The 18,634-nt window shown below is 45.5% G+C and overlaps 2 protein-coding genes across 19 annotated transcripts in view; one reads left to right on the top strand and one right to left on the bottom strand.

Moving 5' to 3' along the window:
- BRINP3 (BMP/retinoic acid inducible neural specific 3) overlaps positions 1-11,428 on the bottom strand; it is a 203,533-nt gene extending 192,105 nt beyond the window's left edge. The window contains exon 1 of one of the 3 annotated variants that reach the window (XM_054638251.2): positions 11,293-11,428. Coding sequence is in view for 1 of the 3 variants with exons in the window: in XM_077182030.1 (XP_077038145.1) it covers positions 11,293-11,360 (68 nt within the window). In the remaining 2 variants the exon portion in view is untranslated. Of the gene's footprint in view, positions 1-8,132; positions 8,265-11,292 lie in introns of those variants that run through there. The other 2 variants (XM_077182030.1, XM_077182029.1) reach the window with 2 other exon arrangements.
- Positions 9,998-18,634, top strand: part of LOC143694628 (uncharacterized) — a 33,123-nt gene continuing 24,486 nt past the window's right edge. For 4 of the 16 annotated variants that reach the window (XR_013183208.1, XR_013183207.1, XR_013183206.1 and 1 more), the window contains exons 1-4: positions 11,720-12,426; positions 13,369-13,453; positions 13,578-13,717; positions 13,796-13,962. Coding sequence is in view for 7 of the 16 variants with exons in the window: in XM_077182032.1 (XP_077038147.1) it covers positions 11,784-12,426; positions 13,369-13,453; positions 13,578-13,717; positions 13,796-13,926 (999 nt within the window). In the remaining 9 variants the exon portion in view is untranslated. Of the gene's footprint in view, positions 10,983-11,240; positions 18,042-18,634 lie in introns of those variants that run through there. The other 12 variants (XM_077182033.1, XR_013183213.1, XR_013183212.1 and 9 more) reach the window with 12 other exon arrangements.

Raw genomic sequence — 18,634 nt, 5'->3', positions numbered from 1 at the left:
GCTCTGTCCCTGCAGAATTTCACTCCTGCTAGTGCCTGAGAGCCTTCAGCTGATGTCCCCATGTGCTTTTTGTCCCTTCCCAGTGCAGCAAGTGCCAGCCTCCTCAGCCCATGAGTATCTGCTGGCTGCCAGGCGTGCCAAGGTAATTGCTTCAATGTCTGATATTTGTAAAAGACCTGATTTTTTCCTTTGCTGCCCAAATCATGATGTATAAAATCCCTCAGGCGCTGTTTAAATCTGTTAATCTAAGTTCATCCTCCTGTGCAAATGGATCCTTATGTGTTTTAGCTGATGATGTCAAGCAGCATCCCCAAAATGCCATTGCAGTCTTTCTGCCTTAATGAGTGGATCTGTTTCTACAAGGAGCTCGTTCAGGGGAAGATATTACCTGTCAAGGCTCTGAGAACACAGAAAGGCCTCAATAGCCTTGAACAGCCTTATCTGGGTCCTCCACCCACCTCAGGCTGACCAGGGGCTCCAGGACCTCCAGTCCCAGCTTGTGTGGTGCTCGTGAGACTGTGTAGGTGAATAACTGAAAGGGAGAAATCATAGAGACACAGAATGATTTGGGTTGGAAGGGGCCTTAAAGATCACCCAGTGCCACCCCTGCCATGGCAGGGACACCTTCCACTGTCCCAGGTTGCTCCAAGCCCCATCCAACCTGGCCTTAGGATTCCAGGGATCCAGGAGCAGCCACAGCTTCCCTGGACACCCTGAGCCAGGGTCTCCCCACCCTCACAGGGAAGAATTTCTTCTCAATGTCCAATCTAAATCCTAAATCTACTCTCTTTCACTTTAAAGGCACTCTCCATTTTCCTTTCACTACATGATCTTGTAAAATCTTCTCAAGTCCTCGTTGTGTCCCAGTTCCTCATCTTTAAATGGGGGCTAGCACCTAAATTCTTGATAGACAACAGGTACCAGTCACACAAGGAGCTGAAATGAAGCTGATTTCTGGAAGCCCTGGGTTTCTGGCTAACACCCAGGATGCCAAGGAGACACAGAAAACCTTCTGCTTCGAGCTCGAAATATGCTCCAGGCTGGATGACTGCACTTCTGCAATCATAAAAATCCATAGGGGTTGAAGTTTGTAGGAATGAAACCTTAACCTTTGCAAGTCCCCAAGTGCACATGGACTATCCTATGTGCAAAATCCCTCTACATGAAAACTCTGCATGGCATTTCAGTCTTAAGCCACTCTTTATTGCACAAGTTGTGCCAAACATTCTCCCAAATTGTCCAAAGATTTTCAGCTAAAGCATCTGATGGTAGGAAAACTGTTAGAAGGGAAACAGAGCAAGCTCTCTTGGAATAAGTTTGGGAGTGGCTCTACAGAAAAAAAAAAAAAAAAAACCAGCTTTGGGAGAGGTTCTGGTCCAGCATTTCCTCAGGCACAGACTGACATGTATTGGTGTGACATACAGTTTTGCGTACTGGAGCTTTCAAGTTTGAAGAAAATCCCCACAGGGGACATATATTAGAAGTCTTGATTGCATCTTGGATTTTTTTTTTTTTTTAATGAATGCCTAATTTCTGATCATCCAGCATTCTCCACTCTGATAATCTCATTGAGTGTGTTTTAATGGCAGTTGAGCTGGTTCTCAGGATTTGTAAAAACTACCCCCTGAAATTAAGTAACAAATGACTATTGAAAAGTCATGACATACTAGTTCCAGCAGCATATCTCCTTTTCACTCAAAACTCTCAGTCCCCAGACAAGTTTTCTGATCCAATTTGACAGCTAAGTGTCAGTAGGATACAAAGAGACTGAGACACATGTAAATTAGGTGTATCCAGTAAACCATTCTGGAGTAACAAACAGCCCTTTCCTCTTTTAATCCATCCTGGTACCGGTTTTTAAACTCGGGTGTGGCATTCACATTCTCTGAAAAAATCCCTTTGCCCAGGATTTTTCTCCTGAGGAGCTGAGAAGCCTCAGAGAAAAGGAAAACAATTCTTATCTCATTTGCTTCTCCTGTGTTGTGCTCACCTGTGGAATGTGTTTGGAGATTGTTTACCCACAGGTGATTGTTCCATTGGATTCTGCTGTGAGTTGTTTTCACTCTTTGGCCAATCAGGGCCAAGCTGTGTCAGGACTCTGGAGAGAGTCATGAGTTTTCATTATTATCTTTTTAGCATTTTAGCAAGTATCTATTCTATATTCTTTAGTATAGTATAATATGGTATTCTTTAATATAATATAGTATAATAAAATAATAAATTAGCCTTCTGAAAACATGGAGTCAGATTCATCATTCCTGCCTTCATCAGGGCATTCCCAGCAAATCCAATACCCAGGGCTCTTACAGCTGCCACCATCTAGAGCAGGAGCAAGCAGCTATTTACACACTGTACACTAAAGCTTTGCTTCCAGAGGCTTTCAAGCCTGAGGAAAAATCCAAATATAACTGATTAGTAGTACAGAAGGGCTAAAATGGGATGGAGTGGGAGGAAACTTTGCTCGCCAACAGATTGTGGAGCTGAAGAAGATTCAGGTTACAGAGAGGAAGGAGAGCACTTGGAGCTGAGCTACCTCAAAGTACAACTTTGATTGTGCTGTACAAACCTTGCCAATATAACCTTTCTTAATGACTGTTTCTATTAAGAAGCCTAAACAAGAAATGCTTAGAGAATGCTTTCAAATTATTGGATGGCAAAAATGTTATAAAATAAAAGTCATGATTTTTCCATGAACAGAGTGGCTGACTATTTTTGTTGCTGCTTAAAATTTCTGTTCCTGGAAATTTTGCAAGAAATGCTCAGAAAAAGGATGGAGAGGAAAGGATTTGTCAGTCTCAGGCAAAAATAGAAGTTTCTTTGAAGTTATTGGAGTGCTAATATTGTTTGTACAATAATGAAGGGAAAAAATAATGGCGTATAGCTGTTCCCTGGACTTAAGAAGAGAGCCAAAATAGCAAGGTACTGTACTGGTTACAATGGGGACATATTCACAAAATCCAACCTAATTCATGTACTTCCATTCCCTCAGATATTATCTGACCTAATCCACAACTAATGTGGTTGGGGGTTCTTTTATTTCTAAGCATGGCTTTGTCAGTTTAGAGGCTCTGGCTCAGGCTTGGACAGAGCCCTCTAATTTTAGCTAAGGCTGTATCTGGTCAAGGATTTACACTGTTCCTGATTCTATTCTCCATGTGAAAATTAGTAGTTACAACTTAGATGAGTAGTTAAGAATAACATCCATAAAGATCTAATGGCATGACATTTTTCTTTCAATGCACTTCTCTGGATGCCTTGCAAGAAGAATGGATTATTTTATATATTTTATTCCTTTAAAAATGATATCTAATAGAGTGGTAATGTTTTTATTTTGCCCTTTTATTATGTCTTTCAGACAAAAGTGCTCCATATTTTACAGCTGATTTCACAGATGGCATACATGGTGTTAAGCTGATATAAATGGATGGTTAAAGCTCCTTTCAGGTTCCTCATCTTCAACCTGTTTATTCTAACAGGAAAAAACCAACAAATTTACACCACTTGTTGTGCCAGCTCCCAAGGCAGGACTCACAGAAGCTTCAAGAGACCATTTTCCAGAGCTGATGCTACTGAAAACTGTTGCAGGATTTTTCCACAGTCCCTTTGCTGCAGCATTCCAAGCCTGTAGCCACTGCATGGGCAGTAGCCAGATCCTCTTAAATGTTCATGTTATAGCTATTAATTTTTTATAGCAAGAGTAGGGACTTTATGGCTGACTGAGCAAAGATTCAAGCTCCAGCAAACCAGTCTGGGGCTAATTGCAGCTCAGGATGGATAAAGCTTGATTGTACAAGTAATAATTATGTTATGTGTACTGGGCAGCCTGCTATCTCACATAAATCTAGCACCAAAGCTAGATTTTTGACAAGACTAAAAGCTTAAATAAATAAATAAAGCTTAAATAGATCTAGCCCAAAGACTTGATTTTTGACAAGATTAGAAGGAATTGCAAAATTAGAGAGAGGGAAAAAAGTCTGTCTGCTAAAAGATGTGTTTCTTCTGAACATCATGCTGCAAGGAGTGAAAGTCTGAGTTTGCATCAGGAATTGCAATCTCTCCATTGTTTTAATTTAGATATGACCCAGGCTGAAACTGCCTAAGTATGAAATTGTCACTATTTCTTGTTGTAGCTCATAGAAAAACACATTCTTGTTTAGTAGAAATTTGTTAAGCTAATGTTGAGGAGCTTTAAACTTTCAGTAGTACCAGCACAGTGCTGAATACCTCATCTGTTTATGAGGAATTAAAGATCACTGCAGTCTCTCTGAGTATGAGGATCATCAGTTTTCTTCATTATAGCCTATTTTTTTCCAGAAAGACAGAGAAAATGCTCTAGACTTTGCCTGGCCAAGACAAGCAAGCATGAAGAAGTTAAGCTGGTTTATAAATAAGAGTACTTTAATAAAAAAAAAAAGCCACTACCATGTCTTCAACTAATGCGAATCAATCTAATAAACTCAAGCTAACAGAGAGCTTAAAGGCTACTTAGGTAGTTACTAAAGCTTTTACTTTTTAAGCCAATGAGTCAGATTCACATCCCACAGGAGCAGTGACTTAAAAAGAGAACATCACCAGCTAATGGCTCTCTGTGAAATAAATCCACAGTCTCCAGAGACTGGCAGCAGGATGAGTCTTGACCTGCATAAACAGTGCTGCTTTACCTAAACAAGCACCTTCCTTAGAAATGTTGGTACAGACCTAAAGGAATAAGGGGATTCATCCAAGGAATGCTGAGCAGCTACATGTTCTGGAGGAAAAGAGGTGGGTGTCATCTCTGCCCTCAACTACAGCAGTTTTAACCTTTAGGGTGGCTCATTAAGTACAAACCATACAGAATTATTCAATATTAAAATTGTTGGAACATATACGTGCTCTCTCTGCCCAACAAATTGTTAATAAACAGGGACCAATAATGTTTTAGATGAAATAAAAATATACACTTGGGCTGCCACATTTAGCAGTGTTATTCACCAGTGATGGTAAGCCTCCTCAGAAACAGATTTCAAATAAAGAAACAAAAAGGTAATACTAAGAAGTAGCATTTATAATGGATTTTAACAATCCCACTTGACTCCAGTGTGGTTGTCCATGTTCAATTAACCAGGTGCTTTTGTTATTTCTAGTAGATTTACAAGTACTGAAAGAGCTAAATTAGCCCTACAGAATTCTCAGGAGTCATGAACAATATGGGATTAAGGGTATAGAGCAGTGCTCTGACTCCCCAGATTTACATCCTTTACTTGCCAATGTATAATAAGTGCCTTAGAAACCACTTTTCTCATTAATCAGTGCTGGTGGATGTGGCAATGAAGGTGTTACTGCAAATCAGCAGAATTTCTCCCCATTAATGTAACTGTTACAGTAAAGGTATCTGACACACAAGCCTTACGATCTCACCTCATTATAAGAGAAACCACTACAGTTTAATGGTGTTAATTTAGCTAGCAATATATATTGCTTGGTCAATCTTCTTCTGAAGGTGGAACAAAATCTGTGGCCTTTGTGAGAGGCTCATTAGTTAAAGTTGAAAAGATCTGGTGTGGCAGAGTGTCCTTCTAGCCTCTCCTCAGCACATTATTTTGTGGCACACGGAGCAGGTGAAGACTTTCAGTGGGAGACAGGAAAGAGACTGAGCTAAATCATCATTGCCATGGTATGAGCAAGGGCAAAAAAGTGATTATACAGCCCATGGGTGTGGAGGGTTGTGTAGTGCATATCATGCATATTTATGTCTAGGTATAAACCATATTTGTGTATGCACACAAACTGTGGTACATATAAATTAGTAACTTCAAAGCTGGAAGACCAAATTTATTCACACTACAGTTTTCAGCAGGGTGATGACTCCAGTCACAAGGTGCTGATTACCTGCAGCTCAGTGGGGCTTCCTCAGCTTCATACAGAAAATGTTGATTTATCAATGATGAAAAAGTACTGAGGCCTAGATCAATGTAAGATCAGGTCACAAATTCTTAGTTCTTTATTATTTTAATAATATTTGACTCAAGATATGCAAAACCTCCCACTGCTCAGTACGCAGCACGTAACTTCATGATGCTCACATTTTTCCCCTTCTAAATCTGTAGTTCTTTTGGGTTCCAAAATATTGTTTTGGAAATTGATCTTGCTTCTATTCAAGTTAATAGGGATGGTTCTGATCTCCTTGAATTGTCCAAGATCAGGCCCTCACTGAACACACATATACTGAGCAAAAGAAAAACAATGATATGAAGAGAACGCAGTTGCAAATTTTTTTTCTAATGTTCTGTTATGCTGATATAGGATGAGATTAGGAAGAAGTTAGATTACTTCCCCATGAAATGACTGGCTGTAGCACTACCTGCAGCTCTAACAGGACAGTGGCTTCAGTCCAACCTTTCTCAAAGAACACCTTTCTCAAAACACTTTGTTTGTCAGAGTGCATTTCTGCTGATTTTGCTCCCATATGAGGTTACTAGTGTTTCAGGAGAGTAAAACAATGCCTACTTCTGGTTTTGAGGAGAGGTGAAGCTTTGGGATGATTAAGAAAGAGCTGCACTAGGTATGCCTGAGAGCTAGAAAACAATGTTTCCAGAAACCATCACCTAATAGCTGCCACCACTCTTTCCTTCTAAGGAAAACCTAGGTAGTTTGATCATCCAATTTTCCATTTAGATTTTCAAAAACTGCTGAAGAAGCAAGCTTGCTGGTAGAAAGATCTTCCTATTGTTTTCAGCGGGTGTTGCATCTCAAGCAAGACATTACTTAGACTGATCCCAATCAGATATGATTTTGAATTAATACAAATGAAGTAAAAATATTTGAGTCCCATAAATCATTGTCTGGGACTGAGAGGAGTGACAAGTCACTGCAATCTATGTGAATAAAAAGTAAATTTTTGGACACGTTGGTGTAAACAATGAATTGACTTCTGTAATTAATTCTTCACAAAGGCATTCAGAGAGGAGTAGAAAAAATAGGAAAGGATAAGACAGCAGGATTGCATCACTTGAATATTCTCAAGTTGTTTTGTTGGCTTGTTGTACAAATGCTGCCTCCTGCACTGAGCTCTGTAAAAACATTCAGCTGCTTGTTTTCATGTTTCTTAGTTCTCGTTTTCACTCACAGGGTTTCAGCATTTCATGAACAGGCACCCCAAACACAACTCCTGTGAACTCAGCATCTGTTGGGGAGGTTTGCTCTCGCTGGAGGTGGATCAGCTTACAGAAAATATCACAGATCTTTTTTTTTATTCCTCCCCTGCTTAAATTATACACGTCTTAGAGAGAAAAATGCTCGGAGGCAAGAATTTGTAGGTAGTTTCTGGATGGAACTCTGCTGATTAGCACTGCAAGAGCATCTGAGACTGAGGGTCTGTTGCTATGCTTAGATACAGAGAGGAAGAGATGCAGTCAAATGTTTCTGTTCCCAAAGCTGGTCCTGTGGTAAAGCTGATAGAGCACCTATTTAAAATGAGTAACTCCTTGTAGGGATGGGGTTGAGCAATGACAGCAGTCTGTGAAGTCTGATATCTAAAAGGATTGCTCCTCTGAAGTTATTTCTTATATCCTGTAAATGTTAGCAGGGCCACTCGAGCTTTATCTCTGTACACTTAATGTGTCAGAGTCACTCATCTCTGCACATACAGACTCTGTAAGCTTCTGACTTCACTCTTTTTTTATAGCATTCTTTTGTGATCTTGTATTTAATAAACATGGGGTTTTTTTTCTCTAGGAATGAAGTTATTTTTGGTTTTATCTGACAGACATGCTTGTCAGATACATGAATCTGAATTACTCTACATTTTCTCAAAATCAGGTCTATCTCCCACTAGCCTTCATTTCATATGGATCCATAACTGATTTTGCTGCTACAGCATAACATCCTTCTCTTATCACATGCATTCCATTTTTCTGCCAGTCATGAATTCACTTCACTTCACATGCATTCACTTGCTCAATCCCTACATGAAACCATTACAACTCGAAGCTGACGTAGCCTTTCCAAACGGCTCCCGAGCAGTAAATCATGCCACATTCCACTTTCTCCTCACTCTGCGCTACACAATTTATCACTACATGAAAGCCACACGGAAAACGCACTTGAATCCGGCAGTGAATCACGATACAGGCTGTGGGTAACAAAGCCCTTACCTTTTTTAAATGCATGGTGCTCTCTAAGTCTCTAAGAAATCGCAGCCCAAGAAGCGGGTCCGCCTCGCGGTGTGCGCTGACAGTTTACACCCTATTTTCTTCACCTCCCTCCTTACAGCATGCTACATCTAGTTCACGCTGCTGTCTCCAGGATTGGCTGGTGCATCTCAGAGGCGCACACAGGACTCCAGCCTGGAGCACCCCGCAGCCCCGCGTTAACCCTTTGCGGTGAAGCCTCTGCTCCCTCTGCCGCACGGGCTGGCGGCACCGCTCCCTGCACAGGGGGGTGTTTTTCTCTTTTCCCCACAAAACGAGCTGCCTTCGGCTGCTGAGGATGAGGAGGGGCGAGCCGGGGGTCCCGCAGCCGGGACAGGCGCTGCCACCCCCGGCTCCGGAGCCGGAGCATCCCCTCCTGCTGCCCGACCTCCGCCGTGTCACCCCCCCAGCCCTTCCTTCCCCCGGGACCTGCCCCAGGACACGCGGGGGAGCGGGGCAGATGAAGCCCGGGAGGATGAGGAGGCAGGCTGGACGCTTAGAGGTGTTCCCTGTGCCAGGGCCACCTCCCTGGGTGTCCGTCTGCCACCGCCGGTATGGGAAACGGGGACACGAACTCCCGGCCAAAAGGGAGTCCCAGACCCACGCAGCTTCAGGGGAGATGGAGGTAATCCTTGGCAGTGAAGCCAGACACGGGCAGGCAGGGAGTCTGGGCATCTAAATGCAGGGAAGAGAGATGCTTGGGAGCGTTCTGTCAGGAATGGGCCGCGGGGCTCGGGAGGGATTTCCACACCGCCAATGTATTGTACAAAAAGCAAAGGAACCAACTACGGCAAAGCAAAACCCGCCCGGCTGCTGCCCATTATTCCTGTGGTTTTTCTGAGTCATGCAGCCCCGTGTGAGGAGAGATCCCTGGGCTGGGGGTGCGGAATGCTGGAGATCAAGGGTAGTGGGAATATTCTCTATTTACCACGCCTGACTGTCGCTTGTTGCAATCGCCCATTAAGCCCATGTTACTTGCATTGATTTATTTGGTGCTGTATGCAAAGGGGTTGATGTGCGTCCCCTCGCCTTCCGCTGAGTATAGAAATGCCAGCCGGTCCAACCCGTGTCACTTCTGGTGGCCAGACACCGTTTTACTGCCACCCGTCATAGTGCCTGTGAGCTAAACAACTCCACTGCCCTCGTCCTGTGCCTGACCGTCTCCCATCCCCGTCAGCAGAGGGAAAATCGAGTGCTCTTAAACCCGGGAAATATTCTGCTGATGGGCACATAAATCTCTTCTGCAGAGCGGTAACATTTAAGCAGCACGCCAAGGTGATGCTCACTGGCTGAGCTATTCCCACTAGAGCAGAAATCCCTCAGGACTTGCTGGTTTGTTTTGGGGATTTTTTCTTTATTAAAGGTTTGGGGGGGCTGGGGAGTGGGGGAAGATTGAAAATCAGGTGGAGGTTTTGAAACGCACTCCCTACCTAGGGACGGAAGGGGGGTATGACTGCACGGAAACTTTCCTGAGCAGCCTGGAGCTGGAGGATCCCGGCAGCAGCAGCGCCAGAGGCGGGTAATTCAGGGGAAATGTCTGGGATTTGGTTCATCACCTCAGTCATGGAAAGGTCCTAGGCAAGGGGAGGAGGTGGGGGCAGAGGGGCAAGTCAGCAGGAATGGGAAAAACCTGCTGGAGCCTCCGGGAGAAGGATGCTGAGCTGGAAGGAGCTAAGTAGGCATGGGGGCTTCGAGCTGGTGGAAGGGTGGGTTTTGGATCCCATGCTTGAAGGGCTTTCTCACTACTCCTTTCCAGACAGCAGCCAGCAATCTGGCGGCCGAAGGGGGAGGCAGCAGGGCGGGGAGGGAAAGGGTGGAGGGAAGAACAAGGGGGGAGCACACTGTGGCATTGAATTGGTCGTGCCCGTCTTCTGCATGCCACCAGGCAATAAATTCGGATCTTGTTATTTCTCCCTGGCATCTCTCTACCTGCCTGCAAGCCTTGAGCACCTTCCTGGTGATCTCTGCAGGTTCTGCTTTGGAGACATGACCGCTCACACACAGACACACACACAGACACACACACTTATCCTGCACCCAAATGCCAGAGTTACACGGAGCCCAGTCAGACACAGCATGTTTCCCCTGCCTTCTGCTATTGACCGTGGGAGGATCTCTGCCGCTAATTAGAGACACTGAAATCCTGGAAGTATCAAACACAAATAGCACTCTGAGGGCACTTGTCCTTTTTTTTTTTTTTTTTAATGTAATGTGTTTATTTCCCTTGCTTCTCCTCTCTTGTTCTTTCAAAGAAGCCCCTACTTGATTCAGGAGCTCTGTCATCTACCTCTGCCTCAGGTACATGTATAGATGGGCGTACGTTTCCCTGCGCTCCTCGGGAACCAATTTTTGGCCAGCAAAAAATACAGGTATGCCCAAAAATAGTGATAGATGAAATCAGGTGCGATGGGATTGAGAAGTGAGGAAAGAGCGAGGAGCGAGCGGCTGCAGAGGCTGGACAGAAGCCCTGGCAGCAGCAGGACAGAAGCCCTGGCCGCCGACCCCGCTGCTGCCCCGGCCCCCTCCCCGCCTGGCCACTGCCCCCTCCCAGCACATGCGACAGGGCTGGAGGTCTGGAAATCCTCTCCCATCCCTTCTGGAGAATCCTTCCCCACCCCCAATCCTGTGCGAGTTCTTCAGGGGATGGGGGAGAGCAGCGAACTTTTCCAGCTGCTCTCCCCCCGCAGGTTCGCAGACATTCCCCAGGATGCTCCCGGCTGTCTCAGCCAGCAGCAATCCCGTCCTGTCCTTCCCTCGGCACACTGAGCCCTTCCAGCGCCCACGTCTGCAGGGGTTAACCGGGGGATGGAGCAGGTACCGTGCCTGATGGAAACATGAATAAAATGTGATGAATAAGCAGCGGAACGGTGGCTCTGGAAGCGGTGCTGCGGTGCGCGCTGCAATCAGCGCCGAGCGCGGTGGCTGGGAATGAACGTGAGCAAAAAACTGGTGCTTCCTAATTCCTCCGAGTTTAGAAAGTGGAGCCAGCCCGTCGGGGAACAAGGGGAAGCAAAACTTTTTTTTTTTTTTTTTAATGTATCTTTTCTTTTTATTTCTCCCTGCTGTTTTTAGCGTCCTTCCTGTTGGAAGCACGCCACCTGAACGCGAAATCAAACCTACTCACCGGGTGAAATTGCAGGAGGCGAAGCGGCTGTGAATAAAACGCATCCCGGCTCCGAGCATATAGTCCATGATCTGCGGCTTCAAGCTAGAGGAAGGCTGAGCAGGCTGGGGGGACTTTGGGAACCAGCAGCGGTTCTGCGTGTGTGACAACCCATTTACACCGTGCGTGCCTGTCTGTGTGTGTGTGTGCAGGGCAGAGAGAGGCTCCAAACCCGAAACGGGGGGAAAGAGGGAGGGGAGAAGGAGGAGGAGAGAGGGAAGCAAACCCGAATAGCAAGAGGAGTTGCGAAGAGGGATGGGATTCGCTGGGGTAGATGTGGGGTTGGTTTTTTTTTTTTTTGGTTGGTTTTTTTTTTGGTTTTTTTTTTTTTTTTTTGGTGGTGATGGAAGCGATTCTCGAGGAAAGAATAACAAATTGTGGGATCTCAGCCGCAGGTAGGAGGAGGAGAGGGGCTTTGCCCACGCAGGTGGAGCCCAGACGAGACCGCACCGATGATGGAGAGGCTGGAACCAGCCGGGAGTGTCGGAGAGCGCCGGGGGCTCATCCCGGCAGCCGCGGCCGGGGGGGGACGCTCCCCTCTCCCCTCGGGACCGAGCTGGGGACTGGGGCAGCTCCCGGGGCACGGCGGGGACAGCGCTCGGCTCGGGGACAGCTCCCGGGGCCGGGGCACGGCGGGGACAGGGCTCAGCTCGGGGGCAGCTGCTGGGAGCAGGGCTCGGCTCGGGGGCAGCTCCTGGGACCCGGGCTCGGCTCGGGGGCAGCTCCTGGGAGCAGGGCTCGGCTCGGGGGCAGCTCCTGCAGGCTGCGGGTGGCGCAGCACCAGCCTCTCCTCCTCCTCCTCTTCCTCCTCCGCCTCCTCCTCCTCCTGCGCCCGCAGCCCAGCGAGCCACGGCGGCGATCCCGGCCGGGTAAGAACATACCTGGCCGCCACCCTCGGCCAACCCTTTGTTTCTCATCTTTTTATTTCATATTTTCCGCAGCCCTGCTCCCCGGCCGGCGCCGCTCTCGCTCGGACCCCGCGGCACGGAAGGGATGCGGAGATGCCCGAGCGGATTTTGGGAGCGACCCTGCTGCGGGGAGAGGGGATGGGCGGAAATTCCCCTGCTCATCACACGAGTCCCTCTCCTGCCCCGGGTAAGCGGAGCATCTCCCCTCCATTTCCCCCGCTTCTCGATGCTTCCAGGCTCTCGGCATGGAAACAATGACCTGGCTCGGTGGAAAAATCACCGTTTTTCCTCGCATAGCGGCTCCGGAATGCGTGCGGGATTTTGAGGTGTGTGGGGTCCAGCATTTATGGAGCTTGATGTATGTCCTCCCCCCCCCTCGTGGTCCCTCTTCTACACGCGTGCTGTGAACAGACACGCGTTCGTGGCTAATAAAAATGCTTTTCCCTGGGTATAGTCGGGCTGAGAGCTGAGCACGGCTCAGGTGAAAGGCAGCCCGTGTCAGGAGCAGCGCGCACGGAGCTCTGGCATCCCTGCAGAGGACGGGTGCAGCTCACGCTCGGCAGGATCAATGAGCGCAGTAACCATGAGATTATGTGATGTATGTGCCAGGCAATATGGAGAGTTACACCAGCACTCATCTGCTGTGCTGTGTGCGGTCTTGAAATGAGATGGCAATTTCTAGGTTTTTATTAAGAAGCTTTTTGTCTTCTTTCCATTGTCTCTGTAAGCACCAGTGTGGAGTATTCGTGTTCTGTTTGCCAGCCTGGCAGGTTTATGTTTGCAGAATCTGCTGGGGAAAAGTCGGAAGCCGCAGGAACCCAAGATTCCTCTGGCATCGCATTGGTTTGTTCCTGTCAGCATAGCTCATCATTCTTATGCTAAAGAATCGTGGAGTGAGCTGATCTTAGCAGTGATTTACGCTGCTTGGGGCTTTGCTGATTTTTTTTTTTTTTTCTTTAGCGAGGATGTAAGAAAAGGAGTGAAGGAAGGATGATACGATTTGTAGAGAAAAGCACTCGGTGTACATTTCAAGTGTAGCGGCTGTTAAATATGTAGATACAGATAGGATACTTTATGCAGTTATAAAAACAAAAGGTGCATTTGCCTCAGGATATGATTTCTCTTACAGCAACAGGTAGCAAAGGCTCCTCTGCCCCCTTCTCTGCCCTTATCTGCTCTCCTTCAGCTCCTCCTGACAAAATGAGGTTTAAAAGGTCAGCCTGTTTATGTAAATATTGTGCTTTCCTTAACAAAGACCGCTGCACATCAAGCTTGCGGTGACTGTCAAATGGATTTGGGATTCGAGGCATTCAGTGAGGGCACTGTCCGTTTTCTAAGACCGATAAAATCTGGCAGAAAACAAAGGACAGACGCAGTGTGTGCCTGGGATGGATCAACAGCGCCAGGGAGCCCGTGGGCAGCAGCACCGGCACGGCAGAGTTCGGTACTGCAGTGTCCATCGGACCTTCCCATCGCTTGTGCGTGACACAGGGACCCCCACGATGTGCAAAAAGAGATTTGCTGCCCTGCTAATGCCTTTCTGCTCTTTCCTTCAGGTTCTTCCTTCTCTCGAGTGATGTCCCAGGCTGAACTTGCTTTGCAGCTCCTTCTCACCAAAGGGAGCTTAAAATCGGCCAAGGAGGATTTTGAGTCTGACCAAGCTCAGCCTCCCAATGAAGGAGATTGACTTCATTAGTGCCTGGCTCAGACACCTCTCACTAAGGTGGAGTTTCTATTCCACGGCATCCAGAGGTGCAGTGGACAGGCTGGTCTTTACTTCACTGTGCTCTTTTGCCCTCCCTGCCACCTTCTTTCACCTGCAGAGCAGGACAGCTTGGTTTCCTCAGGTAGCATCAACTCTTCTGTGTCTTTTCCACTTTAATAAGAATATTCCGATATTATTCACTTCTTAGAATCATAGAATTATGGGAAAGGACCTTAAAGATTATCTAATTCCAGCCCCTTTACCCATTCCACTAGAACAGGCTGCTCAGAAAAGATTACGTCCATTACCAAAAGGTTAAAAAAGTTACTTTGGAATTCCAACACAGATCTTTCCCTGTGGTCAACTCCAAGACTAAATTGCCACCACAGTTTGACTTGAGCCCTTATAATCATTCTGAAGCAGGGTTAAAGGGTTGTAGAGGATTATGATGCCTTTTGTTCAGTGGTGTTAATAATCTATGGCCTTAAAATATAATATTATAAAATCTCATCTTAGGGCAGAGTACTGAAGTCACAAACAATGGAAGAAACTGTACTTAAATGAGACAAAAACTTAGATCCCCACCAAAAATGCTAAATCCAGACTGGGACCCTGTCTGCAGCAGAATCTTGTGAGGGAGGAGTGGCCCATCAAATTCTCTCTTCCCAAAGGCCTTGTGGCCCTGAATTAGAGGTCATTAGAGTCTTTTGTCCTGTAAATCTGCATTTGACAGCAGCGTTGGTAAACACATTTTAACAGCTTACCCCATAACATTTCTTTTTCCTACTTCATATGATCAACCTTTTGGTCCTCTTCCTTTCAGAACCTGCTAAGTGCTTCTCTTTAACTACTGAAAAATGTAATTTATTAAGGCAGCTCAGTAGCTAGTCTTAGTTTGCAACAGGCAAACCTATTATGCAAACAATACTGTCACCTTCTTGCAGTGACTTCCTTCTCCCAGCTTTAATGAATTCCCTGCATGCTACTCTGCTGTAAATTCTCCATCTAAAAATTCCATCCACTATGTGATGTGTCAGGGGAAACCTCACTTGACTTTTGAAACAGTTGGGAGGAGCAGAATGATAACCTACTAAAGTGCCTTGCCCTTAACAGAAATTATGGCAAGCAATTAAAGTTGGAGCAAAAAGATTTAAGCTTTGGACTGCTTATGTTCTTAGTGCTTTAACTTGGGTGAAAATTTTTTTTAGAAGTCTGATTTGAATGTCAAATTTGCATATTTATCCAGAAAACAGAGGGAGTGCTTAATTGCCTGTGTCCAGCATTCATATTTTGCTTGGGAAGCAATGCTTCACATATTCATGAGTTTCATTTCTAGCTCCTGTTTGCACCCATTAATTGCCCTGCATACCTAAACAAGCCCTGTAGCTGCTCATTACACAAACAAATGGGCCATATTTCCAATATCTCAGAGACACCTGGTCACAGAGGAGATGCTTCTGCTCCTCTGGTGCAGTGGGTCTGGCTGGGCTGTGAAATAAACACGGGCAGGAGACCTTTCTCCTTTTTAATGCCTTTATTAAAAGCGATTGGGTCCTGCTGTTCCCAGGAGTGACTCCCAAGAGTGACCCAGAGGAGGAGGAAAAGTGCAGCTTGGTCCACTGCTCTGTGGGCAGAGCTTGGGGTTCCATCCTCACAAGGGCACCAGGACATTCCCCAACCTGTTTGTTTAACATTTGCGCTCCTCTAGCCGACATCTCTTGGTTAGGGTGAGGAGTAAAAAGGGTCTTGGCAGATACTGGATTCTGTTCCTCACATCTAGACATCACTTTGATTTGTCAATTTTGTGTTGGCTCGTTTTTTTTAGGGGTTTTTGGCTACATTTGGTGAGGGGCTTCTCCTGTTGCATGCTGGTTCTGAGGTCATTTGCATGCCAACTCCGATGTCCCCTCCTCTTCATGGTCTGGGTGCCACCCTCCAGGAAGCAGCAGGGTGTCACTCGACAAAAGGGGGAATTCTTAACATCAACGACAGGTGATTACAACAACAAACAGTTAGAACTCCACCCTGGCAGCAACTAGCCCAACCTGTGAACTCTGCAACCTTTTAAAAACAATGGGCAGCTTCTCTACTCCTAACAGGCTGGGTTCTTGCTCCCAGAGCATCCCTCAGTGCTGTGCTCTGCCCTGGCAGCTGGAAGGAGCAGATAGCACAGCAGCTTTGGCTGCTGCTGGGCAGGGCTGGCACAGCTCCTGGCTCTCAACATTCCCTGCCATGGAGGGGCAGGGAGAGGGCACAGCCAGGCCAGCTGCCCCAGACTGACCAAATGGACATTCCAGAGCATTCAGACACAGAAGATAAGTGTGGGTAGAGGACTGGGGAGGAGGATGTGTTATTTTCAACATTTACCTTCCAGAGCAGCAGCTCCATGTGCTGAAGTCTCCTGCTTCCCAGGAAGAGACCAGACCTTGCTAGCTGATGGGAAGTAGAGAATAAAATCTTAAGGTTTTCTCTTTGCTTGAGAGCACACGAAATTCCCTTTTGTGCAGAGGTGTCACATTCATATTTTCTGAAAAATCCTTTCACCCAGGATTTTTCTCCTGGAAAGCTGAAAAGCCTCAAAGAAAAAGGAAAACAATAATTATTTGATTTACTTCTCCTGTGTTTTGCTCCTTTGGAATGTGTTTGTACATTGTTTATCCACAGGTGATTGTTCCATTGGTTTTTGGTGTGAGTTGTTTTCACTCTTTGGCCAATCAGGGCCAAGCTGTGTCAAGACTCTGGAAAGAGTCAGGAGTTTTCATTATTATCTTTTTAGCATTCAGTAAGTATCCTTTCTGTATTCTTTAGTATAGTTTAGTCTAGCATTCTTTAATATAAATAATAAATTAGCCTTTGAGAACATGGAGTCAGATTCATCATTCATTCCTTCCTGCCATTATCTGGGGAGGACACAAACACAATAGAGAGGAGATTTTTTTTTTTTGGGATCTCCCAACATTTCACCTACAGAAAAATGAACCAATACTGTATATATTTTTTTCATTTTTTCCCCAAAATATCAAAGATATAAAACATGTTTGCTTATTCACTTGCCCCATCCTTTTGGCAGCTGGGGACAAACTTAAAGGCTGCGTTTTTTTCAGGCTCTTGCTGTCATTGAAGCACCAGTTTTTCTAGAGAGAATAACCTCTTTGAAGAGGTGGTATTTCTCTCCTAGAAGGTGTTAATTGCAAGACCTGTAAGCTGAACTCAGCAGATATGGCCAGACACATTTGTCTAGGAGAGACAGAAAAGCACCTGAGATGTGGAGGCACAAACTTCTGCAGGGCCTGCCAGCTTCCTGAGCCCTGCTCTTGAAAGATTAAGCTTTAAGATTTATTCTGTTGAACCTTCCCAGCTGCTGTCATCTGTGCCAGGCAGGGAGATGTGAGGTTCTCTTTATGGCTGTCCTGGGACAGGCTTGGTTTACACTTGTTAATTCTTAAGGGATGGAAGGCAAAGGATGTCTGCTGTCACACAGTGTGAGAGGGAAAATCAGCACTTTAAAGTGCTCCCAACCTTGATATTAAAGCTGAAAAGGTCAGCAGGAAATGAGTTGTCTTCAAATCCATGGGACAATGACAACAGCAATGTGCTGCAATACATTCCTGACTCTGTTACTATTTTTTTTGAGTTCAGGCATATCTTGCCAATGTTTCAATGACCAATAGCCATGCAGGGAAAAATATGGGTTTGCCATTTTTAAAATATCCTCTGATGTATTCAGGTATTTCTTCCACCTAACTGGACTTTTACAAAATCACACAAAAGTCTCTGTTAATTTCAAGAAGTGTTTGCAGAGAAAAAGGTAAAGAGGGAGATGCATTTGGAATCATGCTGAAGTGTTGTGGAGGAGATTCCTGTGCATCAAATGCCTGTTTTTCTTTAGAAAAATATATTCAGTTACTGAGAAGGTCTATGAAAGTAGTATAATCTGTATTTCTTTGGTTGATATGATGGAGAGAGAATGGAGGCTACTCTGCCAAAAGCACTGATTTTACAAGCAGTGTGAGAAGCACTGACCTCTGCAGATTTGTAGAGGAATTGAGGTGTAATTTTAGTGTGCTTGTGTTTAAATAAAGGAGTCATGCACCTCCTGTTGGGTTTTAGCCCCGTGTGACCTCCGTGTTGACACACAGAGCTAGAAAAAAATCTTACCATTGGTGCTGTGTTACCTCTGTGTAGTCAGAAAGGAGTCCCTTCCAGGCCTGGCAAGCTATTAACACAAAAAGCCTCTTCCTATTCAGTTTGGACCTGAAATGCATTTTAATTAATGGTGTGGGACAGAAAAATAGCTGAAATTAATAGAAGTCCCCTCAATGAATTTTCTGTAACACGTGTAGCAGAACAAGACCCACATTCAGAAAAAAATGAGTGTTTGGAAGGGTGGTGGAGTCAAGTGAAGTTCAGATGATGCTTTGCAGAGTCAAGAAATTGCACAATAGAAGGGCAGAGTTTTGCAAAGTGGCTGTGCTGTGAAGAAAAACTTGTAGAGAATGCAACTTGCATTTAGAAAATAGATTATTTTACAGATATTGGTTCCATTTGATAGTCATTCCCTGAATAACATCTGCTGCATTATCTCAATAAATCTGGTTATCTTCCACAGAAATGAGCTGAGCAAAAGATTTGTAGTAAGTTTTGAAAATAACCTTTGTTATTATGTGTCATTAACTCATAAGAATCAAAC

Source organism: Agelaius phoeniceus, chromosome 8 (assembly GCF_051311805.1).
Source record: "Agelaius phoeniceus isolate bAgePho1 chromosome 8, bAgePho1.hap1, whole genome shotgun sequence".
Classification (NCBI taxonomy): Eukaryota; Metazoa; Chordata; class Aves; order Passeriformes; family Icteridae; genus Agelaius; species Agelaius phoeniceus.
This window is presented reverse-complemented; position numbering and strand designations above follow the sequence as displayed.